Source organism: Cnephaeus nilssonii (assembly GCF_951640355.1).
Source record: "Cnephaeus nilssonii genome assembly, chromosome: 19".
Classification (NCBI taxonomy): domain Eukaryota; kingdom Metazoa; phylum Chordata; class Mammalia; order Chiroptera; family Vespertilionidae; genus Cnephaeus; species Cnephaeus nilssonii.
This window is the reverse complement of record NC_137090.1, coordinates 20,271,965-20,299,674: the sequence shown is the minus strand read 5'-3', so window position 1 is coordinate 20,299,674 and position 27,710 is coordinate 20,271,965. Positions and strand designations below refer to the sequence as shown.

Here is a 27,710-nt window from a genome sequence, read left to right as displayed (position 1 = left end):
ACTCACCGCCCAGCACGGGCTCCCGGGAGCCCGCAGCCAGCCCCTCCGAGGTTGGGCTGAAGTGGCAGCACCTGGCTCTGTCACCCCCTCCCCATCACCTGGGCAGGTCCACTCTGAGTGGTTCCACTGTGGACAGCTGGCCCTGTCCTGACAAGTGGACAAAGGTCGTACTGTTGTACCTCAGAGCAAGCCACGTCCGGCCTCTGGTCTCATTTGTCTCCGGGGGGTGAGCCGGGCCTCCGCTTCTGGCTCACGTTCAAACCAGCTCCACCCCAGGCAGAGGCTCAGATGCAGAAGTGCCCGACAGAAGGCCCCAGGGGACCCCCTGCAGCCCCCGGGGGGGGGGGGGGAACACCGCTTCGGGCCCCTTTGGTTCTTCATTGTATTTGCTTTGGGCCCTTTTAAGTGCACCCCCACTGCATGTGTCCCCGAGACCTGGGCTGCACCCTCACCTCCCCACTTGGCCAGCTCTGCTGCTGCCCTCCTGGCTGTCCTTTGTGGGTGCAAACCCATCGTCCTGAGGCTCCCCCACTGCCCCTGCCTAACACAGGGGGAGCAGGAGGGTCGAGACCCCTGAGGTCCCCTCCCGGGGAGAGGAGGCTCCTGAGAGCAGGCACCCGCTCCTGGCTGGCAGCCGAGGATGGCAGCAACGCCCCAAGGGGCTGTCTCTCCAGAAAATGCCCAGGCTGGGCCGCCCGTCTTCTGGATCCAGCCGAGGGTTTATTCTTGCAATGTGCCCTGCCTCCGCCCTGCGCGCTGTCCCCGCCCCGCTGTGCGGGATGGGGCGCTCACCACGCGGCTGCTGCATGGCGCTCCTGAACGCTTCCTCACCAGCGCTGCTGTCTCCCCAGTCCCCGCTCTCCTGCCACCCACCCACCCCGCCCGCCCGGCCGGGCCCTAGCTCTGCCTCCTGGCTCTCCGGCTTTGCTGCAGACTGCTCTCGGCCAGAGGAAGAGGCGCGTGCTTTCCTGTTTAACTCGTGTCTGGTCAGCTGGTGGGAGGCCGCGCTGGCGAGGCTGAGCCGGGGTCCTGCGGGGGGAGTGGGGAGGAGAGGGTACATCCCACTGCTGCCTGCAGGCACAGAACATCGAGGAACTTCCTCGGGGCGCCTCCCGGCTGCCCCGCACTCCCCGCGGGCCTGTGGGTTAGCCTGTGACCTAGCAGAGAACCGTGGGCGACCCTGGGCTGGCCGGGCCCTGTGCTTGGCCGCGCCTGAGGCTTGTTTGCAGGAGGAGCCTTCGAAGAAAGCTCGCCTGGAGGAAGGTGGCTGCACAATGTCAGCCTCAGGTGATTCGGGGGCCCTGGACCCCCAGCCTGGGCTCCGGCCTCTGGCCTGCTCTCCACTCTCCAGTCTGGAGATGGCTGCCCATCCAGGCTGCAGGGAAGAGCAGGAAGCCGGGGTCACCCCATCCCTTCCACCTCCCTCCCGCAGGGACGAGTCCCCAAAGCTCCTTGACCACCTCCTGGGTGCCCACCCGGAGCCCAGCTCCCTCCCAGGCCTGTTCTCAGAATCCTTCACCACCCACCCCCCTCGCGGTGCAGGCCGCCAGCCCTGTGCCTCCCACCCCAACGCCACACACGGGCACACAGCCCAGGTCCACCTGTCGGCCTCGATCAGCTCTCCATTGACTAAGGGCACGCGCCAGGATGATTCTGAGTAACTGAGATAATTGGGGGTGTTCCAGATGATTCTGACCAAGGAGAAGCCTCTCCTTTTTTCCTGGTGTCCCTGGTTAAACCCATTCTCAGGCACGAGGCCATCTCCCTCGGGTAACTTCCTCCAGGCAGGGAGCGGGAGTCCCCTGGGTGACGCCTCCTGCACCCTCTGGTGACCTCACACAAGGTCCCTGCTGGGAAGAGTCCCTCAGTGACCCTCTGGGGGCCCCTCACAGCCATGGCCCCTGGGGAGCCCCCTCAGGAAAGCCGGTTCCTGGGCTGAGATCAGGGGGCAGTACAGGGGCCACCGTCCCCTCGGGAGGATGTCAGTGTGGCCCGGCCACAGGGTGGGCCGGGGCAAGTGGAAGCCCTGGGCCTCGGGCGGGTGTGTGTCGGAGTCTGCTCTCTGAGACGCTAACCCTGGGGGTGTCTGCTGGGCCGCCTGCCCCCCTGCCAGTGTCATTTTCCAGGACACTCAGGCGCCAACTGGCTCTTCCATCCGGGTCTCCCCACGGCTCTGGGTGCTGCTCACTGACTGTCATTGCTCTTGCTGTGGGTGTGCCGGCGTTTCTGGAAGCTTCTCCTGGGAGAGAGCCTCCTCTCCACCCCCGCGGCCCTCTCCTCTCTGAGGCCCAGCAGATACGCTCTCCGCTTTTCCAAAGCTGCACACTGGGTCGCACTGGCCCTCTCTGTGTCCTCACTGAGTGATGTCTGTGTCCCGTCAGGAGTGACTGCTCGGCGTGTGTTTGCTCAGCAAATGGCACGGGCCCTGCACAGGGACAGAGACGCAGGATCCTGTTTTCCCCGCGGGCCCTTGTCCTGGGGGCTGGTGCGTCTTCAGCCCCCAGTCACTTGTGCAGACCCGGCTCCCCGGGGGCAGGGCTGGCAGAATTCCAGCCAACGGTTCCACCCGGGCTGGGTGTGTGCCCCGGGCAGACAGAAATCTGGTCCAGCCGCGCCTGGCTCCCACAGCGGCTTCTCACTGTGCTCCGCCCGCAAATAATCCTATTTATTCTTTGCCCGCCCCTCTCACCTCCAGGTGCAAATCGTCTACAAACCCGTGGACCTGAGCAAGGTGACCTCCAAGTGTGGCTCATTAGGCAACATCCATCATAAGCCAGGTAGCCTTGGCGAGCTCGGGGCAGGGTCTGGGGCAGGGCGGGGCGTTCTGGGGCGGGCTGGGCTGGGTGGTGCCTGCTCCCGAGGGGGCTGGGAAGCAGCGATGGGATGGGCCATGGAGAGTGTTGAGGGGCGAAGGGGCTGCCCTATCTCATTCCTGAGCAGGGAGGCCAGATGCTGATCCTACACCCTAGCCCGTGGCTCGTGGTGCTCCACGCAGGCTGCACGCGGGGCCTCGAGAGCTGGGGGGCAGCCTGGCCTGGCCCCCGAAGCTTGGCTCTATGGATGTCCCAGCTTGGTCCCCAGCCAACATGGGGGACACTTCACCAACTGCACAAACTGCAACACGGAACCCTGGGCCATTGCTGTGTCCCCTCTGTGACTTTGTTTGAACAGAAAACGATACTGTTGGCGCTTTACCATCCCCCCTCCCCGCTCCCCCTCCAAAAGGGACCTGTGAGATCCATAGAGCTTGTTGCGATGCTGCAAATGTTGTACACCTGTGATGTCCAATGTCGAGGCCACTGACCACGTGTGGCTGTTGAGCATATGAAACGTGGCTAGGGCAGTTGAAGAGCTGAATTTTATTAAAATTTAAAAGTACATTTGCACGATGGAATACTACTCAGCCATAAAAAAAGGACATCTTACCCTTTGCAACAATATGGATGGACCTGGAGAGCATTATGCTAAGGGAAATAAGCCGGTCAGAGAAAGACAAATACCATATGATTTCACTTACGTGTGAACTCTAACGAGCAAAATAATTTAACAAACAAAATAGAAACAGAGGCATAGATACATGGAACAGACTGACAGCTGTCAGAGGAGGGGTTTGGGGGGGCTGGATGAAAAAATGTGAAGGGGTTAAGTAAAAAAAATACACACACACACACACACACACACACACACACACACACACATATACACACACACACCAGTATATATAAATAATAAAAGGCTAATATGCAACTTTTCCCTACGGGCAGGAGTTCAACCAACCGGAGTTAGATGTGCGCTGACCACCAGGGGGGTGGTGCGGAACATGGTGGGCGTTGGCAATGGGACAGGCCGCTGCGGGGGGAAGGGAGGCTCCCCTCCTCTGCTGGTAGCCGCTAGGGCCCCTACCTGTGCACGATTTCATGCACCGGGCTTCTAGTATATATATAACACACAGACACAGACAACAGTATAGAGATAGCCAGAGGGCAAGGGAGGGGAGGTGGAAGTGGGCAAAGTGTGTGTGTGTGGGGGATGGGACAAATGTGAACAAAGAGACTTCACTTCGGGCGGTGAGCACTCGATGCAGTGTGCGCTTGAAACCTGTATGGTTTTATGAACCAATGTCAGCCCAATAAATTCAATTAAAAACCCACAAATTTAAGTGGCCATGTGGCTGGTGGTTACCACGTTGGACAACACAGTGCTAGATTCCAACTCCCGCCTGGTTCAGAGTGGGACTCTGCCGTGGCCAGGCTCTCAGGGCAGATCCCTACGGAACCGGTCCTGTGGGGAGAGCGGCTGTCAGGAGCCTCGTGCACACTGTCCCCTTGTTTTCTGGCTCCCTTGGACATTTTGTGCGAGTTTCCCTCCCAGGGAAAACTACCCTCCACTGGTGTCACCCACTGGGAGCAGCTTTCTTGGGTGGCTTTGTCCTACCCAAGCAAGTAATGCCTAGTTGGCCCTTGAACAACGTGGGGGTCGGGTGCCAAGCACTGTGCAGTCAGACACATGCAGTTAGTACCTATTATGCATGTCCTGTGTATTAAATACTGCATGATCACAATGAAGTAAACCAGAGAAAAGAAAGCGTTACAGCTGAAACCGGTTTGGCTCAGTGGATAGAGCATCGGCCTGCGGACTCAAGGGTCCCAGGTTCGATTCCGGTCAAGGGCATGTACATTGGTTGCAGGCACATCCCCAGTGGGGGGTGTGCAGGAAGCAGCTGGTCAATGTTTCTCTCTCATCGATGTTTCTAGCTATTTCTCTCCCTTCCTCTCTGTAAAAAATCAATATAAAATAAAATAAAAAAGCGTTACGAAGAAATTCATACGGAATAGACACAATATTTATTGAAAAAAATCTTCGTATAAGCGGACCATGCAGTTGTTCAAGGGTCAGCTGTCGTTTCTCTCACCCTCAGACCGCGTCTCCGCCTTGGGTGTGGGTGGCATCGAGTATCTAAGGGGGCAGGAGGGCCAGGGCCCTCCTTTATTTGGGGTGCCTTTTGCCTTCAGTTTAATTCCAAGGTCTTGCAGGGCTGCAGCTTCCAGGATGTTGACACAGAAGGACTTCCCTCTCTGGAAGCCATCCAGTTTAGAACGGGGAGTAACTTCTCCCCGACCGAGCCGAGCTGTCACTTACCTCTGCCTTATCTGAGGAGGAAGTTTTCTGAGTAAACATTGGGTGCATACCTCGATTAGAGAGAAGCAAACTGTTCCCAAGCCCTTTAGAAGCACTGACTGGTGCCCCAGCTACTTTCTAAGTGAAGGCGCGTCCTCGCTGCTCCCAGCGGTCGGTGCTCCCGGGAATGACTCTCGAAACCACACTCATTCCCGGCGCTGTGTGTGCTGTGTTCCAGGAGGCGGCCAGGTGGAAGTCAAATCCGAGAAGCTGGACTTCAAGGACAGGGTCCAGTCGAAGATCGGGTCTCTGGATAACATCACCCACGTCCCTGGGGGAGGGAATAAAAAGGTAAAGGGGGCAGGGCCGGGGGAGGCTGTTCATCGACGAGACTGGCCCAGGCTTCCAGGGGAGGAAGCCGGAGGCCCCGAAGGGGCCTGGCGTGATGTGGTCCGCAGCAGCCACCTGGGGGCGCCATGGGACTGGATGCCGGGGCCCCACCCTGGAGATTCCGACTGGTCTCAGGTGTGGTCTGGACACCTGGAGGTTTTAAAACATGGTCCGTGGGGAGATCCGAAAGGTGGGCGACCACTGCTTTAGTGCAAATGTGAGAGCTGCTGTCTTAGGCCCCGCGGTTGCCAAGCAGCCACAGAAGGCAGCAGCCATCCCAAAGCCCGCCCAGGGCACCAAAAACAAGTCAGGGGGACATAACCTCACTTTCTAGATGGGTCACCAGGCAGTTAGAGCAAAACAGTGACGGTGAAACCCAGACCTCAGCCAAGCCGCTGCCAGGGCGTGTCCACGGGGAGGCTGCAGGACCAGGACCTCGGCAGTCCCGGCAGTTTCTAGTCTCTGGGTCCTGCCCAAGTTCCCTTCAGTTTGGGGGATTTGGGGACATCACTAGGACCCTGTCATTTTTTCTCAAGAACAAAGCTTTTACAAAACATGAATGATTTTATCAAAACGTACGTGAAAAAGGCCCTTCAAATACAGAAATAGGGAAGGGTCCTTTGGTCAAAGCGGTGGCCCAAATGAACAAAACCAGCACGTCCATGGCTTCGATGGGAGCCTCGTCTCTCTCCAGCCACACGCAAGCCCAGGCGGTAGGGGCCCTTCACCTGGGCCCCTGGCCTCCTGAATTGAATGGAGCAACGCTGTGCATTTCTATGGTTTTATCAGACCCTCAGAGGGGTCTTAGGACCCCCGAGAGGCTGAGAATCACTGTGTCCATCACTTCAGGGCTCATCAGGAATCACTGTGCTACCTGCCTCTCTGGCTGGCGCTTCCTGAGTTTCCCAGGTACCACTGGGGCGCTCTGCCCTCCGGGGCTGCAGACTACGCCATCGTGTCTCTACTTTTATAAAAGGGCTTTATCACACCCATCAGTGCTGCCCACAGTTGCTGCCACCTCCAGACTCATTAGTCGCGGGCAAAGGGGAAGGGTGTACGTGGCTCACGGCAGGGCAGCAGTGGCTCTGGGGACGTCCCTTGATCTTCTCCAGCAAACTTCAGCACTTGCACTGCAACTGGGCGGCATGTGCACGCCTTAGGACCTGCTGGCAACTCCACTTGTAGGACACGCCCACACGGTGTGAAATGATGTGTGTTCAAGGTCATCCAAGGTTATTCGCACACAGCATTCTTCGTCACAGCAAAAGCCTGGAACAGCTGAAATACCCACCCCCAGGGGAGCAGATACCCGTGGGTACACCCGCCCTGGGGGAAGGCCAGGCAGCCATCAGCAAGCCCGCGGGAACTAGTGCTGATAGCAGAAGGTTTACGTCTGCAAACCAAAGTAGAGAGCAAAGTACAGTGCATGTTGTTACATATGTATTAAAACAGACAGGCACACATATTTTTTACGTGTTCACACACGCCTGTGCGGGATATCTCTGTAAGGGTCCAAGGCACTTAGGACGGCCACTGCCTCTGGAGAGGGGAACAGGGTCGCCGGGAGGCAGGAGGGAAGAACTGCACACGTGTTTGCTATTGGGAACGATGAAACCACAGCTACCACCACGTCATCGGGCCTCCCCCCCCACCCCTCGGGCCAGCTTGGCAGGGCTGGTGCCCCTTTCTCCAGCTCTTCCTCTCAGCCTCCCTCCCCTCCTGTCTCGCAGATCGAAACTCACAAGCTGACCTTCCGTGAGAACGCCAAAGCCAAGACGGACCACGGGGCGGAGATCGTGTACAAGTCGCCCGTGGTGTCCGGGGACACGTCTCCGCGGCACCTCAGTAACGTGTCCTCCACGGGCAGCATCGACATGGTAGACTCGCCCCAGCTCGCCACGCTAGCTGACGAAGTGTCCGCCTCCCTGGCCAAGCAGGGTTTGTGATCAGGCCCCCGGGGCGGTCAATAATCGTGGAGAGAAGAGAGTGAGAGAGTGTGGAAAAAAAAAAGAATACTGACCTGGCCCCTCGCCCTCTGCCCCCAGCTGCTCCTCACAGATCGGGTAATCGGTTAATCACTTAACCTGCTTTTGTCGCTCGGCTCTGGCTCGGGACTTCAAAATCAGTGATGGGAATAAGAGCCAATTCCATCTTTCCAAATTGATGGGTGGGCTAAGAATAATAAAATGTTTTTAAAAACACGTTAAAGATGGCCACACCCAACATTTCCTTGGGCAATTCCGTTTGATTCTTTTCCCCCCTCTGAGAAGAGGAAGAAAGTCAGGCTCTGAAAGGTGCTTCTGGGGGTTTTCAGGGGACTGGGGGCGCCCTCTGGCCCCATCCTGGGGATGTCACAGAGGCTGTGGCAGCAACAAAGGATTTGCAACTTGGTCTGTTGGTGTGAGCTGGACAGGTGGGGGTGGGGGCGACACAGGAGAGGCTGAGGCAGCGGGTGGGCAGGGGAGCGGGAGGGGGAGGGGGGAGGTAAGAGCACGAGGGAGAGGAGACCTGCTCCCTAGGGAAGGGCAGCAGGGAGCACAAGCCGCCTCCACTGGGGCCTCCTGCGGTGGGTGTGCCTCCCTCACGGGCAGGGCAGGGCAGGGCAGGGCAGGGCAGGCGGCCTGTGGAAAAGGGCTCCAGTCCCTCCCACCTGCCTGGCAGGAGAAGGGAGGGTGGCAGCTGGTGTGTGACTTCCTTAGAGAAGAGGCCTCCAGTCCACTGTCCCCCCTGCAGGGGCGGGGCAGGGCGGGGCGGTCCTGACCTGAGGGGCTTCCCTCCACCCCACGGAGACCCTGTTCAGTTGCGTTCTGAAGGTTGGAAGTGCAGCCACGATTTTGGCCACCTCACTGATCTGGGACTTTAGGGCTAACCAGTTCTCTTGTAAGGACCTGTGCCTCTTGTGGGACACCCGCCTGTTCCCAAGCCTGGGCCGCTGGCATCTCTAGAGTGTGTGTGTGGGGGGGGGGGCAGGAGGGGGTCCTGAGCCTCCTGCTCCTCCCACCCCACTGCAGCCAGCTGCCTGCCCACCCCCCCCCCCCCCCCCGCCGTGTCTGCTGGGTGGAGCCGTCACTGCCTGTACCTCTCATTATGTCACACTGTCCTGAGGCCCCAGCCTCACCACCCGCTTCTCAGTAATTCACATTGTTTGGATGTGGGAGGCACCTACTCTTAACTAAGGGGTGAAATCAAGGGAAGGCGAAGTCCGTGCTCAAGGCGGGACCTCGGTTTCTAGGTCTAAGTGACACTCATCCCACTGGCCTGTCCCTCATGATGAACCCGATGACCTGACCTCCCATCCAGACGTGGGGCTTGGCAAGGCCAGGGTGGGGCTCAGCAGTGACCCTGGATGTTGGCTTGGAGAGCCTTTTCCTCCCAGAAGACCAGCCCCTTCCTGTGTTGAGCTGCAGCAGGTTGGGTGTCTGGTTGTCAGAGATGGCACCAGGATAGGCAGGCCCCGGAGAGGGACCACGCTCCCGTCCCTCACTTCCTCCCCAGCCTACGACTGCCAGCCTCGCAGAGCCCCACGCTGCTCAGCCTCAAGTGCATATAATCAGCCCTCCACCCCCCACAAGGGGACACGCCCACTTGGAAATGGTTCTCCCGTCCCTGCTGGAAGCAATGCTGTCTGTCCCCTGGAGCAGCTGAACATATACATAGATGTCGCCTTTCCCTCCCCGTCTGCACCTGTTGCATTGTCGTCAGATTTGTCTGTTTATGCTTGGATTCACCCGAGTGACTATGATAGTGAAAAGAAGAGAAAAAGAAAAGAAAAAAAAAAAGGACGCATGTATCTTGAAATGCTTGTAAGGAGGTTTCTAACCCACCCGGTGGGGGTCCTGGATAGCTCTCCCCTGCTTGGCCTCCAGAGAGGTTTCCTTCAGCATCTGGGACCAACAGAGCACAGATTCTGACCCCGGGGGACCCTGGGCTGCAAGAAGGCCTGAGGCACAGGATGAGGACGAAGAAAGCTGGTGCCCTCCTCGTCCCGGGCTCCCCTGTGCGGGGCAGAGCTGTGTCTTGGGCTGGCTTGGCTTGCAGCGTGAAAATGCCCTCTCCGGCCACAGCCTGGAGAAGCCCCACAGCAGCCCGGCATCACCAGCAAGATGAAGCCAGTGCCAGCTGGGGGAAGGTCCCAGGGCCTTACCACCACAGCTGCCTGGCAGAGGAAGGATGACGCGCCGGGAGACACCATTCCCGAAGCCTGGCCAGAGCCCCCGCGGACCCTGCAGGACTCCATCTGCTGCCTCGGGGAAAGGGAAGCAGCCTCTGTGGAAATTGCTGCTTAAATTCATTCAGCCTCAGGACTGGTTCTGCCACTTGCGGTTTAGATAGTTGAAGGCACCTGGGCTGGAGGCTTCATTTGCAGTCAGAGCTTTCGGCTGTCCTGAGAGTCCCAGCTGCTCTTCAGGTTCTGAGCAAGAAAAAGGAAATGTGGTTTAAAGGTCGGGTAGCTGTTAGCGACGTGGCCCGTCATTACTGCCACTTGTGTGCTGCCTCTCTTCCGGCTTCCTCTTCCTGTAGCTCCTGTGCCCTGTTCTCTGACACCTGACGCCGAGGGCCCTGGAATCTCCCCGGGAGGGTGGACTACTTGGGTCAGCCTCGGAATTACGGTTTCGGGTGATCAGGTCAGTGTTGGGGAGGAGAGGCGAAGGGGTGCTGGCTTGTGACCTTAAATGAGGACAATCCCCCAGGGCTGAGTTCTCCCCATTCCCCCTCTCCAGTCAATGTCCCTCGGGTGGGCTAGGTATGCTCTATGCCTGGTTCCTTCAAGCTCTCCATTCTATCCATAGTTCCATTTAAATTGACTTCAATGGTGAGACTGTATCCTGTTTGCGATTGCTTGTTGTGCTATAGGGGTTGGGGGGAGGAACCTGTAAGATAGTTACCATGGGCAAGGGGAAGTCTTGGAGCGCAGCAGTTAAACCTCGTTGTAACCCTTTTCTTCACCATTTCAACCGCATTTGCTAGAGGTCCTGGGGGTGCCGCCTTTTCACTGACTGGATTCCCAAGTGCAGTAGCTGCCAGCTGCTTCCCTTGTCCTTCCCAGCCAGGTGCAGGCGGTGAGGCTTGTGGAGGAATCTGGAGATGTGGTCGCTCTGGTCTCTTGCTGGGCCCCAAGCCCACAATCGTGCCTCCCACGGACCCTGGCAAACTTTCCTGTAAGCCGTGGGCACCTGTGTGTCACTTTTCCCACGGACTCTGGACACGCAGCCTGTATCTAGCAGCTGCCAAGATCTTTTCCTTCACCCTCTTTTATCTTTGTCCCCCAAGGAAAGCCAAGAGGCAGGGATGAGGGTAAAGGTGGAAGTCACTGTGTCCCATCTATAGATCCGTGGCTTCATGAGGCTTCTAGTTGCTCTTCAGTTTTGAAAAGGGTTATCCTGGGCACTGACCCAGTCTCACCTCCTAATGGACTTAGCCCATGAATTTGCAGTGTCTGGCAGGACAATTTCTGACACTTGCAAGTCCCATGATTTCTTCAGTAATTTTGAGGGTGGGAGGGGAGGGACATGAAACCATCTTAGCTTAGCTTCCTGTCTGTGAATGTCCATATGGTGTATTGTGTGTTTCAACAAATGATATACAAGGACTGTTGCTGTAAAAGTGAATTTGGAAATAAAGTTATTACTGATTAAATGAGGTCTATGTGCATAAATTCAAAAGACAAAGAAATGATATGGGATGTATGATTTTCAAGTCCTTTCTCTGCTTTGGAAAACTGAGCTCCGAATAGGGAAAGACAATGTTGTTAAAACTGGGCCATGAGGGTTTACCAGCTCTCTCTAGGGCACAGAAGGTGAAAGAAGAGTTCTCAACCTTTTCATTTTCAGCCCAATTGTCTCATTCTGGTGCTCACAACAGTCCTGGTCAATACCCTTGGGGCTGACCCATTCTAGTGATTTCAAACCTGAAAAGACTGGGGTTGGTGTATTCTTCCCTGGAAATTAGCCTCGAGGCCTGGGGCTGAAGCAGAACACCAGCCAATCAGCTGAAGGAATGGCTTAGCTCTCTTGCAGGCTTACAGAGCTGCCTTCCTCCTAGTATTGGGGAACAGGTCTGCTAAATTAAGACAGGGATACCAGCCAACCCCTAGCAATGTCACAAAGGGAAACAGTAACAAAACAAACCATCATCTTATTGTTTCTCAGTAATAAGTTCAAGGTCTTAACACAGAGCCCTTAGATTTTCCAAGTTTCAAAATAGGACTTTGCTCAGCTTTTCCTTAGCCACTGCAGACAGAAGCTTAAGTAGAGATCTTAACTGTAACTACGGGAGCAGCAACAGGGCAGCCACAGAGAAACGCAACCTCGGAACTGCTGCTTTCGCGACCAGGATAGGCAGCTCATTGGCTGTTTCAACTTGACTGCCATGAAAAGGAAAAAAAAACAATAAAGAACCAGGCCCACCCACTTACTCATCTTTATGTAAAGAAAATCAAGCACCTAGCCTCCTCCAAGATACTATAATCTCAGGTAGCAGGTAAGAAGCAGCTCAGGCTCCATGCAAAGTACATATTCTCATTGGCCCCTACCCTCTTTCTGGTGATCATACGATGACCCTGCGAGGTGCCTGTAAGACAGAATGAAGACATCCCAAAGTCCACAGCAAGTCAGGACACCAGAGAACTGTGCAGCAATACCATGTTCAAGTGTCAAAAAAGGCCCGGCACACAACATTCTGTAACTTTTTTTTATTATTTTTTTCACTTTTTCCTTCCTTTTTTTTTTAAGCACTAGTCTGTGCTTTGCGAACAGAATCAAGACATTAACAAAGATCAGCTTCTCTGAAGAAAAGCATTTCTATAGAACGAAGACAGCTACATGTTTCGCTGCCAATACACAGCTCAAAGCAGAAAAAGAAAATATTTACAAAATACAAGGTTTTTTTTTCCATTTTTGTTTTTGTTTTTTTTGTTGTTTTTTTTTTACAATGCTAAAAGGGTTATTCAGAATTTTCAACCTTATAAATAGAAGAAGCACTTTATGCATAGGGATATGGTGCATTATTGTTTTTTTAAAGAAACAATGACAAACCCTTTAACTTGCAAACAGAATCAAAAAGAATCACTAATGTTGAAAATTGTGAAAAAACCCCAACCATTAAGCAGCTTGCTTACTATTTTTATATGATTACAAAATGGGGGGAAAAAAAGTCCTTATTGCCCCTTTTGGTAATGTGATCATACATGAGACAGGCACAAGGTTAACAACCAGGGAGTGATCACGGGGGAGTGATGGGAACCACAGCTGGGACCAGACAATGTTCCACAGGAAAGGGAAACTTAAAAGAGGAAGGGCTGAAGTGACACTGACAGGGAACTGGAGGGGGAAGGAAACGGCTGAATAAATCAGCCGGAGAAAACGGAATTACACAGAAGAAATGGCTGCTCACTTCCCAGACCTCTAGTTTGCAGAGGTGGGAACAGAGGTTAAGTAGTCCTAACTCTAGCTTCATGGAACAGGAAAGGGTAAAGAAGTCCGAGTGGAAGAACTGGTGTGCGTGGGTATGAATATGGCATGGGGCAGCAGACAGGAGGGCACGAAGGGGCAGGATGGGGACCTGAGCAGCCGCAGCCAGGTTAACTGCAGTTAAGGAGTCAAACAGAGATGGCCAGATGCAGAGGAAACCCCACATCAGTCTCCGCGATCTGGACGACAGGGAAGTCATTCTAGCTGGCAGTTACGGTGAAGAGGCTCTGGCGCGGTGCTCCAGCACAGATGGCCAAGGGAGACCCAGCCAGGAGGGCTGGAGCGGAGCAGAGGGGTGGGGAGGGGAAAGAGCTCAGAGCGAGCTGCTCTCCCACCCTAACCTAAGGTGGCAATACTGAGCTTGAGCTTTCCATTCCCTCTGCCCACTTGGCTGTTCCACCCTGCCCACAGGTGCGAGGGAGAGGTGGTCATCAAACATCGCTAAGTCCAGTGATTCAACAGTGCAGAGGATGTGCCAGGATCAGGCCAGCAGGGTCTTATCCTGAACTCCTGTTTGCCAGCTGGAGGAAGTGCTCAGGTGTGTGACAACAAAACATGGAAACCAAAACCAAAACAAAACAAAAATCAAAATGAGAAAAAAAAAAAAGTAGAATCTAAATTCCTTAAATTCACTAAAAACTGTGAAAATTTCCGGCATATGATGTTTGAATATCAAACGCAGAGATTTCTGAAGCTTTAATGCCAATAGTTAGTGAGTCTTTAGATTCTCGTATCCCGCTCATCTGTGAGTTGGACGCTGAGCTGTGACTGTTGCTGCTAGATGCCGACTCTTGAGGGGGACAACGGGAGGTGAGGTGGGTGCCAACTCTGTCTCTCGACCAGTCTTGCTGCCTGAGGTGCGCCGAGTGCAGCGAGCTGCCCGTTCCTGCGCATCCAGTTGGTCCTCACACTCTGCCTGGGGACTGTACGCCAGGGGGAAGGTTCGCCGCTCCCATGGCTGGACAGACTGTGGGCAGACAAGTTGCCTTGGTGAGCACCCAGTACCAGCGGTCTCCTGCCCCAAAACGTGTGGACTAGAGTCCCTGACCAGTCTCTCTGGAGTTCCTGGGTGGTGTGGGAAGACCCCTCACAGAGTGGGCGCCCTTTTAACAATGGCCAGTTCCATTGCGCCTTCAGAAGGTCAATTTCAAGTGCAGCCCCTCCTCCCCTTCACAATGGGAGGGAGTCATGAAATGAAGATCCATCTTCAGCAGTGCCGCCCCTTCCCCATCTCACCCCCATGCAAAGGCAGCATCCCTTACCTGCTCATCCAGCCCCAGCTCTGGCGTGGAACAACGGGTGTCGTCACTGGCTAGGTGTCGTAGAGTGTCCCGTGCCACAGGGGTGAGGGGGGCTGAGTGCAGTTCCGGGCTGATGGGGCTCCTAGGGGACTGACCGTGGGAGAACTCCGACAAAGAGTGGCTACTACTGACATCAGGAGAGGGGGGTTGGGGGGTGGAGGGGTTGGCACTGCCCAGCTGGGGGGTTGTCCGGCCGTCTGATGACCTGTAAGACCTGTACACCAAAAGTGCAAATCTGAGTGCCTGAGTAAAAGGAATTTCTAGTATATTATTGGGGGGGGGGGGGGGGGTGTTTGCGGGGGAGGGGCTGTAGAGGCATGAAAGCAAGTGTCCCACCAGGGAGTCAAGATAGACCGACACCAACAGTTCTTTCCCAGGAACCACAAATCCCTTCATGTCCTCCCACCGCCGAGTACAGAGGTGGCTACACAATATGACATCTAAAACTGTCATCCCAAGAGAAAGCCAGGGCTGAACAATGCCACAGCTAATCCCTGCCCAATGCCTAGAATTCACAGGGGAAGGGAAATTAGTTCAGACTCTGAAAATTATAGTCGAAGGAAAAAGCAAAATTGAATCTAAATCCTTCTAGTTCAAAAATAAATAAATACATAAATAAATAAATCCTTCTGGTTGAGAATCCCGAGGGCTTCTGCAACTGTGCACAATAACGGGAGATAAGGTGGGGCAGTTCTTTCGAGCATGACCACAGACCCATGCTCCACTGTCCAAAGGAAGGACAGCGTGTGGTGAGGCCTCCGAATGCCAGTCAGTCTGCTTCTCAGGAGACCAGACTCTGACTGCTTATACTCTCACTGGTTGCAACAAACACCAAGGAACGTCTGTATTCTCGGCTACTGCCAATGGATGAATACGAAGAAGAGCAAAAGCAACTGAGAGGCAGTGGCAATTCCATGGACACGGCCCAAATTCCCTGTCCCATCACCTGCTGCCCCGCCGCTGGGGTGGCACGCTTGTGGTCCACAGCCACCTAGCCCTCTCCATCTCCTCACACTTGGCATGCAGGGCGGCGAAGGCTGCATCAGACAAGTCCTCGATCTGCAATAGAGCAGCTTCAATGATCAACAATTTCTTCCAGAAAGCTGAGTTTAAGTATGGGTAGGTCAATTCTAGAGCCAGCCCCACCCCACACTAGACTCTTCCCCGTCAAAACAGGAATGTGAGCTTGCATTTGACTCCACAGGTCTGGATGTGTGCACCCATGTGTATGTATCTTCTTTAAGAGAGAATGGCCATGCCGTTACCTCCTCGTTCTCTTCGTCAGGATTCCCCTTCAGAGACCGAAGATCGACCTCCCGCCAGCTGCAAAACCAAGAAGGGACAATCATGAGATGGCAAGTTGCCGGGGCAGGATAAACGTGTCCATGCAAGAATGAGAGCCATGCACCTGCGAGTGACACTGCTTTCTGCTGGCAGGCTCTGCCCTCTCAGAGTTTGTTCTCCTTGCCCTGGAGGCCTCTAAAAGAGGCCTCACACTCAATAGTCACATGGGCCATAAAACCAACGCAGGCTCCGAGACTGACAAAAACAAAGGAACCACCACTATTCAGCACCAGCAGATTGCTACCACATGGGATTGCATATACAGGGTCACCCAATCTTCTGATTTATCAACAAAAGCTAGAAATAAAGATTCATACGTGAAGTCCTGCCTTGATGCTGATGACAAATTCAATATTTTAAAACACATTGTTGTGTCAAACAAAATAATGTCTATCACCACTTTGTGGCCTGTGGTCTGGTTAGACTTATATAATGGAATGAGAGAGAACTAATAAGAAATAATTTCACTTGTTACACACACAACTTCCTCTTAAAGACAAAACTCAAAGCTAGGACCCAGAGCTCTGTGACAAGAGACAAAGAAAAAAGGACAGTATCAGGAAGAATAAGGAGAGAAGCCGATTTATTTAGGGCCTCTACCTGGGAGTAAGGATTTCCTTGTATTGCAGTTTCTCTACACGGGTTGTTGCAGCAACAGACATTGGGATGACAATGTTGTTAATGTCAAATGAGCTCTCGCCCCTTCTCCTCCTTATTGGCTGCTGTAAGACAAAGGTAAGTTTAAAAGAGAGGCACAATTCTACAAACATCAAAGCATACCCAGAGACTTAAAACAGGATCACCAATAAACAGGCACCTGGGTCCCACGGGTGAGGGCTGGGCAGCAGCTGCTTGCTTCTAGGAGATGGTCTCCCATAACAAAGCCCTCAGGAGAAATATTAGGTGGGTCCTGATAAGTACCTTCTGTGCACAAGTCTCACTGTCCACCCTCCCGCTTCATGGGCTCATGTGAAGAGACTTCTGTGAATTTCACGGGGTGGGTATTTTGGGGCCTTGAGTCAGTTGTGGTTCCTATTCCTCCATAAACACCTTTACTACCCTTCCTCCTTACTTGAAAATAATTTTTAATACACATTTTATTTTATTTTTTATTTTTTTTTTTTTTACAGAGAGGAAGGGAGAGGGATAGAGAGCTAGAAACATCGATGAGAGAGAAACATCGACCAGCTGCCTCCTGCACACCCCCTACCGGGGATGTGCCCGCAACCAATGTACATGCCCTTGACCGGAATCGAACCTGGGACCCTTCAGTCCGCAGGCCGATGCTCTATCCACTGAGCCAAACCGGTTTCGGCTTAATACACATTTTAAATTGATTTCTTTTTTAGACAAAGAGGAAGAGAGATAGAGACATCAATCAGCTGCTCCTTCACGCCCCCTACTGGGGGTCGAGTCTGCAACCCGGGCATGTGCCCTGACTGGAAATTGAACCTGCAACCTCTTGGTGCATGAGAAGGACACCTAACACCAACTGAGCCACTCCAGCCAGGCACCTCTCCCCACTTTAAATAAATCCTCCTTTCTGTTCCCCCTTTTTATCCCTACCCATGACTTAAGACTCACAGTAGCTCCTAAAAGCAATGCTTAAACCTAGTGGTGACTCTTCGGGTTATAAAGATGATTTTCCCTTATCCTGAAAGATGCCCAAAAAATAAGTCCAGTTCAATAGATCATCTAACCCTGGATGTTATGAAATCACCTCCTTCTTATAGATCTGAACTCTTCAGCTAAATCTGAACCCACCATCTGCTCAGCCACTATGTGATTTCCCTCTTTGTGGCTATTATTCTTGGGGGAAGAGCTGAGAGCTTTCTAGATGAGTGGAGATAAACTGAAGAAGAGGACTGGGTTCTATAGCTCACTCCTGGAAAAGGGAAGTTGGGAAGATCAAATTATTGGGAAAGACTAATGAGAATCCAATGAGAAGGTGGGCACCTACAGCAGCTGGGAGACCAAAGAAGGAATAAAGCCAAAGGGTGGTTACACAGATGGAGGAAAAAGTCCACTAGCTGTTTGTGCCCAGATAGCAAACACCCTACCCTGCCACAGAGACTGGCAATTGAGCTGTGAGAGGCCAGAGGGAAACAGTGGGTGACAAACATGCTGCCATGGCGACAATACAGCTGGAAACACCTAAGAGACAGCATTCAAACCCAAACCACCATGTGTGCTTGGCCCAGAAGAGGTTAGTGAAAGAAGATGAGGAAGAGATTGTTCCTTACAACTAACCACTCTACTCTGTTCCTGGAGGGTGACAGATAACTGACTCACCCCATCATTTCAGGACATTCTCAGAGAATGTTGAAAGGCAGTGCACTTCCTGGGCAAGGATTTTAGCTACGTTACCTATGACTTTAGGTTATCACAATGGCTTTCTCACCTCAAGTTCCCTCTCTATCAAGTGAAAATAGACCAGTGATTTTCAACTATTTCTATCTCACGGCACATGTAAACTAAGCAGTAAAATTTTGTGGCACACCCAAGAATATATTTTTTCCCCAATACGACAAAAAAAAAAAAAAAAAAAAAAAAAAAAAGTATAATTTTGATTCAGTCACACCAGATGGATATGGTTGTGTTGGCTGTTGTCATTTTCTTATTCGACAATGCAAGGGAAAAGAGGTCAGTGCCCTGGACTACATACATAGTCAGGTATTGTATGTTTTAAAAATTCTTGCAGCATATTGGCTGACAATCACTGGAATAGATTGTCACTGTCTGCCACACTTTTGTTGAAACTATATGTCCTACTACAAGAAGAGTTCCTTAAGGAAGCCCCAAGAGATAGCTTTCCATATATCTTTATCAAGAATGAATGCGAGCTTGGCTGGGATGGCTCAGGTGGTTGAGTGTCATTCCATACAACAGGAGGTCACTGGTTCAATTCCTAGTCAGGCACATGCCCAGGTTTCGGGCTTGATCCCCAGTAGGGGGCGTACATGAGGCAGCCAACTGATGTTTCTCTTTCTCTCTCCATAAAATTGATTAAAAAAAAAAAAAAAAGTGTGAAACTGCTGCCAGAAACAGGTATATATTTCCCCTAAAACGACTCGCCCCCGTTCCATCAGATACTAATTTGGTCAAACATAACTACTCTTCTGTTTAGAATCAGAGGTGGAGAGCAAGTGATGGGGATGGACAGTGGTTCCCAAACCTGGTTGCACATCAGAAGCAAGATACAGAGCTTTAAAAAATAAACATTTCTCAGACTCCCCTTTCTGACTATGAAATCAGAATCTTCAGGGATATTTCTAAAAGTCATTGAGTTGATTCCGATTCATCCACTATCTTTTGTGAAGCACTAGCATACACACCTCTTCCTGCTCTCCGTCCCCCTAAATGTCTCTCCATGTCCTTTAGCTTCTCTACCTTATTTTAACTATCTGGCCTTTCACTTTATTAAATAAATCCAGCTTCTTAGGAAGAAAAAAAAGGCGGCAAGAGCCTTAATTAACACAGGGCTATGTACAAAATTTATACTTAATAAATAATAAGTTCAGGTTTTCTATCAGAATTCAACTCTCTCTGAAATCCTTTTGTCTTTTGGTTATCTACATTTTGCTGATGGGTAGCTAAGTTTGTGATAGATACTACATACACCTATTTAGACAAAATTTGTGGAATGTAGGAGGTGAAGAGGAGGAAGGAACATAGAGACTATTCGGAAAAGAGTTTTAAGAGCCAAGACAGAACAATGTGAATTCCTACCTGGTCACAGTTACCTAGTGAGCACATTTTGTGGGCTTAGAAGTTTCTTGATGTCAGTTCTGAAGAGGCTTCAAAGCACCTGCATAAGGTGCCTCTGCCATGGGGTGCCCCAGTGGACAACACTGTGTATGTAATGTAAGAGAGCCAGCTCTGCAGCCAGGCGGCCTGGGTTTGAATCACAATTATAACCATCACAAGTTGCCTTGCTTATGCAATTTATTTAACTTTGGAAAGCCTTAGTTTCCCTCTTTACAAAATGGGATGGTTTTACTGCTTAACACCAACTACATCTCAAAGTGTGTTATAGAACTGACTGAAAGAACATGTGGAAAACACTTAGCACTGACACATTACAGTGGCAGTGTCTTATTACTACTATTACCATTATTATTATAATTACTACATAAAGGACCCTTTAGTACAGAAAGCCGCTACAGGTAGATGTGTTCAAGGAGGCACACCTTGAGGAACTAAAGTATTATAACGAAATTCTAATGTGTGTCTGAAATGGCTATGAGACCAGCTTTCTGGATAGAATGCAGTACTTATGAGGTCACTGTGAGTGTACCACAAGTAAGCACTGCCAGGGTGGCCTGCTGGATCTGTAATTCTGCTCTGTACCCTGGAAAAGCATGGGCTCTACCTTCTCCCTTCTGTTCCAGGCACTCTAACATCAGTCTTTATTCTAAGTACTGTAGCTCCACTCACCAGTAGAGTAAAAGCTGGGAAATCAAATGTCTTCAATGCCCATAGGTATCACTCCTCTATCCCTTCTCTTGGCTTACTTCTTAGACTAAGAGGGTTTTAGAGCCATGATATTGTTGAGTGCTATGTGAAACTTAGTCCCACAGATCTTGAATAATCACAGACCACTTTAAGGGTTTTTCTTTGCATCAAGCTTTTTATGGATGGCTCAACACAGATACATCTCCATTATGAAAAACAACTCAACAGAAAATCAAATACCACCACACTGATTTTAAAAAGACATGAAACACCCTAGCTGGTCTGGCTCAGTGGATAGAGCATTGGCCTGCAGATTGAAGGGTCCCGTGTTTGATTCCAGTCAAGGGCACATGCCCGGGTTGTGGGCTTGATTACCAGTATGGGGCCATGCAGGAGGCAGCCAATCAATGATTCTCTCTCATCATTGATGTTTCTATCCCTCTCTCCCTTCCTCTTTGAAATCAATAAAAATATATTTTAAAAAAGTAAAAAGACACATAATATCATGATGAGTTGAGTCCCCATAACTGCCCTGGGCTTCATAATCCACTCTCTAAACTGTCCCAAAGAGACATTTGAATGAGCTGTAACTGCAGAGGGGCTGTCTGGCCACCTCCATGCAGGTACTTACAGATGTGCTGGCTGTAACCTGTGGGCTGGAGCTGGTGGATGCAGAGGTGTCTGATGAGGTGGAGAGCTGTCGCACCAAAGGACTGTGCGGTGAATGGTGGGAGGCTGCCAAGTAGCTCGAACTGCTCAAGTCTGTGTGATGCTTCAACACTGCAGAAGTCAACAGAAAAGAGGACTATGTGGCTACCTCTACCAGCTCTACTTGTAATTCCTAGCAAAGGCTAGGAATTCCAGCAATACACAGTAAAGGTAAAATGCTTTCTTTCTAAGCCTGGAGGATAAAAAGGTGAAGCAAATTGGTAAGGGGCTGGGCAGAGGTTGCGGCAGCAGTAAGAAGTGGCCTGCATTTAGAAGCAGTAGGGTCCCTCTACTCTGCCTTCCTTGAGTGAAGGACAAAGCTGGGGGCAATTAAGAGAAGCGCAGGCTGCCCCAGAAAGCCCCGAGCAGGTGGCAAATGCAGGTAGAGGTGCCGGGCCTGGCCCTACCTTCACTTCTCTCAGATGAATGGTCTCGCAATCTCATTTTGCTGTGGTTTGGGTCATGCACAAGTGGTGGTGGGTTGGGCAAGCGCTCTGCTTTTGGCGCTGTCACTCGCTCCACCACAGGCACAGACCCCACATCGTCTAAGTGCTGCCTGTGGGTCCTGTCAGGCCGGGTTTGGTGATGGGACAGCTCTGAAGAGGGGAACAGAAAAAGAGCTGTGAAATATCTTCTCTTAATCTTATTTAAGTTCCAAGCTCTTGAGTTCTCTCTAGGCCAATGATAGACACCTGGGGCAGCAGGACAGTCCTCTGGGGCTGATGCTTCTAGCAAATAGCAAAATGGGTAGGGAGCCCATGGGGTCCTCAACCAGAGAAATGTGAAACCAGGCTACAGAAGAAGACAGCCTGTTCACAGATGGACCCAATGTCGTGCCACTGATGGCTGTTCACTGAGCATTCTGGGTCCATCTGAAAAAATCCAAGACAAGTAGAAGTAGATTGTAAGCTGACTTTGTATAGTCAATTCCCAAACCCAACATACTGCCATAGCAAACCAGTAACTTGAGACTCTAAAAGGAATAGAAAAATAACTAGAGGACTCCCTGGTCCCCTAAAACTTACTGGCTGTTGTTAGGAAGGAGTTGACCAACTTGTGCCTGTCTTTACGAGTTGGATCTGGCAGACTGCCTGGCATGGGTGTTCTGTGCTTAAGTGAAAATTTTTTGGGAGGTTTGATTTTGTCAAAAGGTTTATTCTGCCACTGAGATTTCAGCATGCTCTGGAAGTGCAGGCTTGTGGGAACATCTGCAAGAAACACAAAACACCTAAAGGTTAGTCCAAACACCTGGCCTATGGGCTCCTATCTCATGAAGTGAGGTGAGTTCACCAGTAACTCTGGCTCTCCCAGTAGGCAAGATCTACATCACACCCTTCTTTTGTTGTTTTAATATTCACCCCACAATATTTTTTCCATTGATTTCTAGAGAGGGGGAGAGTGGACACATTGATGTGCGAGAGACACATTGAATGGTTGCTTCCTGCATGTGCCCCAGGGCAAGGGATCGAACCCGAAATCCTTGGGTGCACAGGACAACGCCCCAACTAACTGAGCCACACCAGTCAGAGCAACATCACACCATTCTTTATTTGCCCAGTGGCATGATGACCTGGCAGGACAAGCACTATCATACTGAACAGGTTGCCAACCTTTTGGACCTCATGGACCACCAGTTTGGCGACCGCTGTTCCAAAGGTTTCCTTAAACCAGCGGTCACCAACCTTTCGGACCTCGCGGGACCACCGGTTGGCGACCGCTGATATAGAATATCTCTTTATCTGAACCTTATTGAAGGTCCTTCTCCTATTCACAAGCAAGTCACTTTGGCCTTTTTATTCTCCAACTTCAACACCAAAATACATCTAAAACACCTTTTGTTAAATCGATGGAGTTTTCTGTTCATATTCTGATAAATTTAACTTTATTCGTTCGAAAGACTGATAAACATCCTGTTTCTATTCTTCTAGAGACTAAAACATTTAAACCTACTTCCATCAATACAGATTTATCAGGATATAACCATTCAATATCCACTCTCTCCTGTGTAGCAGGCACTGTATTGTGCACTACATCTTTCCCCCCAAATAAGCACTATACCATCTTCCCCCACTTTCTTCTAGAGCCCCACCACCCCAAATTGAGATTATCTGGGTTTTTTAGCTGATTAGTTGATATTCAACATCACAAATTAATCTTTTTAGACTTATCTCAGACTTTTAAGGCTTTACTCCATTGTATTCTAAGATCCAGTGTTGCAGATAAGACAAACTGATTCTTATTCACTTGTAGGTGATCTGTTCTGCTCTTTTAAGCTTTTGAAAAAACAAGCAAACAGTTTGTGGCATTAAACTGATTCTAATAGGTCAATGTGGAGAGAACTGCCATCAATACTGAGTCTTTGAATCCATGAACATGGTATCTCTCTCCATATTTTGAGGTTTTCTTTAATTTTCTCTCAGCAATGTTTGTCAGTTTTCAATGTATAGATCATATTTACATTTTTATTAAGTTTATTAAGTATTTTGTGTATTTTTATAGCACTTAAAAATTTCAACTTTTAATTAATTGTTCATTGGTAGTATAATAATACAGTAATTTTAAAAATATACTAACCTTATTTTCTGTGATCTTGCTAAACTCATTACTAATAGCTTTTCATTGTTGTAGATTCCTTAGGATTTTCTACATACACAGTATTTCATCTACAAATAGAGGCTGTTTCCACTTCTTTTCAATCTATATGCCTTTCATTTCTATTTCTTGCCCTATTGTTCTGGTTAGATTCCTCTAGTGGCAATCTGAAACTTAGATTTTCTTTTTTGTAGTCTCAATATGCTGGAATTTCACCACAATAGACATAGGTGTGGTTTTGTTTTTGTTTTGTTTTTTTCAGAGTTCTGAAAAAGCTTCCCAAGGTTCTTTTAAATCTGAAGACCAGCACATTTCTCTTTAGCTCCCAGTTCCTCCTGGGAACCATTAAACACCTGGGACATACTAAAAAAAAAAAAGTTCTAGCCTCAGAGTCCATACCATTTCTGCAGCATAGAATGATGGCAATAGGCACTGATGGAGCAGAGGTACAAGAGGGGAAAATCCAATTTAGCTATTCCAACACAAATTCAAATTCAGCACCCAGACAAATGCCCAGATCTAATCCTTGCTTGTGTCCTTCTTTGTTGGCAAAAAACCTCCCTGTAACAGCTCCTACCCCACAGTTATCCTGTTTTCCATCATTCAAAAAATCATTCTAAACTCTAGTCACTGATGGCCTGCCTTCTTTTTTCAGCACTATCACAAACATACTTTACTTAACGTATTTTCTAAACATATGAGGGAGGGAGGGAGGGTAGAATATGTGTTCAATATAAACTAGGATTGGGTTGGGGGGAGCAAGAAAAGAGGAATAAATGTTCATTTACTGAACCCATTACTAGGTGGCTGGCATTGTGTGTATATATACCATTCAATATTCCTAACAATTCCATGATGTAATCATCATTATGCTCCTTTTAAAGATAAAAAACCAGGTTCAGAGAGGTGAATTAACTGTCTCAGGTTACACTGTTTAGTTAGTAAGAACCAACATTCAAAGTCAGGTTTGCACAATCTTAAAGCCCATACTCTTAGTCACTATACCTAAGATTATTCTTTGGCTCAAAGAATGGAGAGGTTTAACTCTCAGGTGAAGACTGATGTTTCTCAAATTATTCCTAAGGAACTAGGGAGTATAGGGTATTTTTCAAGGGAGTTCTGCAGTTTTAAAGAATTTTACCACTCTTTCCTATAGTATAGACCAGGGGTCCTCAAACTATGGCCCGCGGGCCACATGTGGGTGTTTTTGCCGTTTTGTTTTTTTACTTCAAAATAAGATATGTGCAGTGTGCATAGGAATTTGTTCGTAGTTTTTTTAAAACTATAGTCCGGCTCTCCAACGGTCTGAGGGACAGTGAACTGGCCCCCTGTTTAAAAAGTTTGAGGACCCCTGGTATAGACCATGCATTTCATGACATTTCAAAAACCAAGTTTGAACACTAACTAGATCTTTCAGGACTAGAATGAATACTAAATAGAATATTTCCGCCTGGCTGGTGTGGCTCAGCGGTTGAGCATCAACCCAGGAACCAAGAGGTCGCCAGTTCGTTTCCCAGTTAAGGCACATGCCCGGGTTGTGGACTCAATCCCATGGGGCAGTGCAGGAGGCAGCCAATCGATGACTTCCTCTCTCATCGATGTTTCTATCTCTCTCTCCCTCCCTTCCTCTCTGAAATCAATAAAAAATATACTTAAAAAAACAATATTTCCATTTTCAGGGATGATTGTTCCCAATGGGCAAGCAGTCTTAGGACCAGACATTATTTTCTAGTTCTGAGAATAGACCACTGGCCCTTAGGAAATAAAGCATTGTCTAGAGGCATTCTGAAAGCTGGGCCAAGCTGGAACATATACAGGTGTAAGAAAGGGGAGAAAACACTTCCCTCTATATCCCAGATACCCCTTTGTCACCGGAAGAGTTACTCCCACTTGGCAAAGGCTATATAATGGGACTACAAAACCATAGAGATTTATTTTTTCCTTTTATTTTTCTCAGTCACTGCTCTCCCAAAACTGAAAATTAAGCCAGGGGAAAAAGGAGACAGTGAAAAAAAGCAATGGACTGGAAGTAGACCTGGATTCAGGTCCCAGTACCATCACTGAATAGGAGGAAAAAACAAGAACAAGTAACTTAACCAGGCATTAGCTTCTCCATCTGTAGATGAGGCAGCAGGACTAGATCAGGGCTGTTAACCTAGCTCTCCCCTCCTCTGTCTACTGGAACATAGGTAAGCAATCACAGTTTCTGCTGGACCCAAAGACCTCACACTCTTCTTTAAAAATTCAATCCAGACAGCCACTATCAAACAATTTGAGTAAGCACAAGGGAGGACATCCTTGGAGTTGAGGTAATAAATAGAACTAAGAACTCCTTCTCCTACAAACCCACTGAATAAGCAGTTAGGGATAATAATGAACTACTAGTATTTAGGAAACTCAGGCAGCTATACTTTGCTAGAAGTATGCTGTGTTTCAAGTGCTTTCATATAAAAGTGAACAGGTAAACCCTCCAGTCAGTGAACAAAAATGATCTCTTAGGAATTGCTGATGTGAACTCATGCTCTACCTGAAGAAATTAAACCTAGGATCCACGTAGAGCTAAACCTATGGAATAGATTGGATCTACAGAAGCTGAAAGTAAGTAAAGAAAAAGATATGAAATGGAAGAGAAAATGATAGGGACCCATTCAGCTAGAGGACTTCATACATTCTATACCTTCACAGGCAACTGCATTGAAGTGATATTTTTAGAGAATAAAGATTTCGATACTTAATCAGGTCAGTAACAAGAAAACAGAAGTGATTACAAACATCTTAAGTTACTATTTCTGCAAACAAAATGAAAAGACCTTGACTACAGGCTCACCAGGGTTGAATGATTTGACGGTTTTGCTCATACTCTTCCACCATTTTCTCAAAACACACTTTCTTAGGGTGTTTTGCAATGCTCACTTCCTCCTCCTGCTGGCCAGTTGTGGTAGCCTCCTATACAGCTAGTTGTCTTGACAAGCTCTCTCAAAACACAGATCTTCATGGCCAGCAGGTGGTGCTCCTATTAAACCCAAATCTAGCAAACACTGTTTTCCCCAAGGTTATATATCCTCTGCATTTCAAGTAAAGATTAACCCAGATTAATTAAGGTGGTAAGGAAACAAGCCCCTCCTTCTGGAACACTAAAAAGTGATTACAACCTAATGCCTCCACATTCCTGCCTGGTTTACAGTTCCTCAAATTCTATCACCTCTAGCCACACTTACTGGGAGTGAATGAGGTCAAGATGGGAGACAGAACTCTAGTATTACGTGCCGCAGTTGGTTCCTATCCTCACAAACTACACAACTGGTTCTACTTAAAAATGAAGAGGTTGCAAAAAGGTGACCCTGATGCATGTCCGACCCACACAGTATTATTCTGGCTGCTTGTCTTCACTGTTATTAATTATTCTACACAATGATACACAGAGAATCTCAATACTTTAAGGGGAACTATTCACATAGGATGGTGCCCTGTGGACTTGTGGCCCTGCAAATCTTCCAGTTTACAAATAGACTGCATTCAGAATGTGGGAGTTGTTAGGACAAAGCAAAATTACCCGAATAAGAACAATATTAATATGGTATCTAGGACCCCAGGTCAACTCACAGAAAGTCTAATTTATCCATAGGCAACTATGTTCATCCATCCAACTTGGTATAGTAAAAGATACATAAATATTCTCCTTTATATGAATTATCTTCAAATAAGGAGAATTTAATGACCATTTCTTGTTCAAACCCGTGTCATGGTTAGGAGCTCTGTGTGTATATAAGACAGAGAGACAAAGGGAGAAATAATAGAGGCAGGCAGGAAAATGATTTCTTTCTCTTCTCCCTTATTGCTACCTCGAGTTGCTTGGAATGGGATGGAGTGGGGAAGTATAAGGGCAGTGGTTAGATCTATAGATATGATACAGTCAGAAAGACAGTTAATAGGGAACTATTAGCTATTCGATTGATTCCAGTCAAGGGCACACGGAGGAGACAACTCATAACTGTGCATGGTAATACTGTTGCCAAAGGAATGCTCACCATGTTTATCAGTTGATATTCAATGAGTATGGAAGAGGCCTTATGGGAATCAGAATGTAACTACCAGTATAGGCTTCAGACTTCTTTTTCAAATATGAGACTACACAATTCAACATGGTAAACCTGAGAGAGTAACTAATCCGAGAACTGTTCCTAAGTCTTCCTGGTGGCTCCATCTGCACTCAGAGTGTGGAATCGAGTAGAAACCTGACTTCTCTTAATAACCTGGCTGGGGAGGAACACAGAATAGAGAAAAATGAAGGTCAGGCATTAGATGACCCGAGTCTGAATTCTACAGCCATCTA

The 27,710-nt window shown here is 49.4% G+C and overlaps 2 protein-coding genes across 6 annotated transcripts in view; one reads left to right on the top strand and one right to left on the bottom strand.

Moving 5' to 3' along the window:
* The window catches only part of MAPT (microtubule associated protein tau), a 78,879-nt gene extending 70,426 nt beyond the window's left edge, over positions 1 to 8,453 (top strand). Inside the window, exons 12-14 of the mRNA XM_079798057.1 lie at positions 2,696 to 2,777; positions 5,357 to 5,469; positions 7,239 to 8,453. Of these exons, the coding sequence (XP_079654183.1) occupies positions 2,696 to 2,777; positions 5,357 to 5,469; positions 7,239 to 7,454 (411 nt within the window). The 3' untranslated portion in view covers positions 7,455 to 8,453. The remainder of the gene's footprint in view (positions 1 to 2,695; positions 2,778 to 5,356; positions 5,470 to 7,238) is intronic.
* A 3,731-nt stretch (positions 8,454 to 12,184) lies between these two features.
* Positions 12,185 to 27,710, bottom strand: part of KANSL1 (KAT8 regulatory NSL complex subunit 1) — a 172,080-nt gene continuing 156,554 nt past the window's right edge. For 4 of the 5 annotated variants that reach the window (XM_079798053.1, XM_079798052.1, XM_079798054.1 and 1 more), the window contains 8 exons: positions 21,811 to 21,993; positions 21,193 to 21,381; positions 20,709 to 20,857; positions 16,223 to 16,344; positions 15,544 to 15,601; positions 15,225 to 15,337; positions 14,240 to 14,492; positions 12,185 to 13,944 (listed from right to left, as the gene is read on the bottom strand). In XM_079798053.1, the coding sequence (XP_079654179.1) occupies positions 13,717 to 13,944; positions 14,240 to 14,492; positions 15,225 to 15,337; positions 15,544 to 15,601; positions 16,223 to 16,344; positions 20,709 to 20,857; positions 21,193 to 21,381; positions 21,811 to 21,993 (1,295 nt within the window). In that variant the 3' untranslated portion in view covers positions 12,185 to 13,716. The remainder of the gene's footprint in view (positions 13,945 to 14,239; positions 14,493 to 15,224; positions 15,338 to 15,543; positions 15,602 to 16,222; positions 16,345 to 20,708; positions 20,858 to 21,192; positions 21,382 to 21,810; positions 21,994 to 27,710) is intronic. The other variant, XM_079798056.1, reaches the window with a different exon arrangement.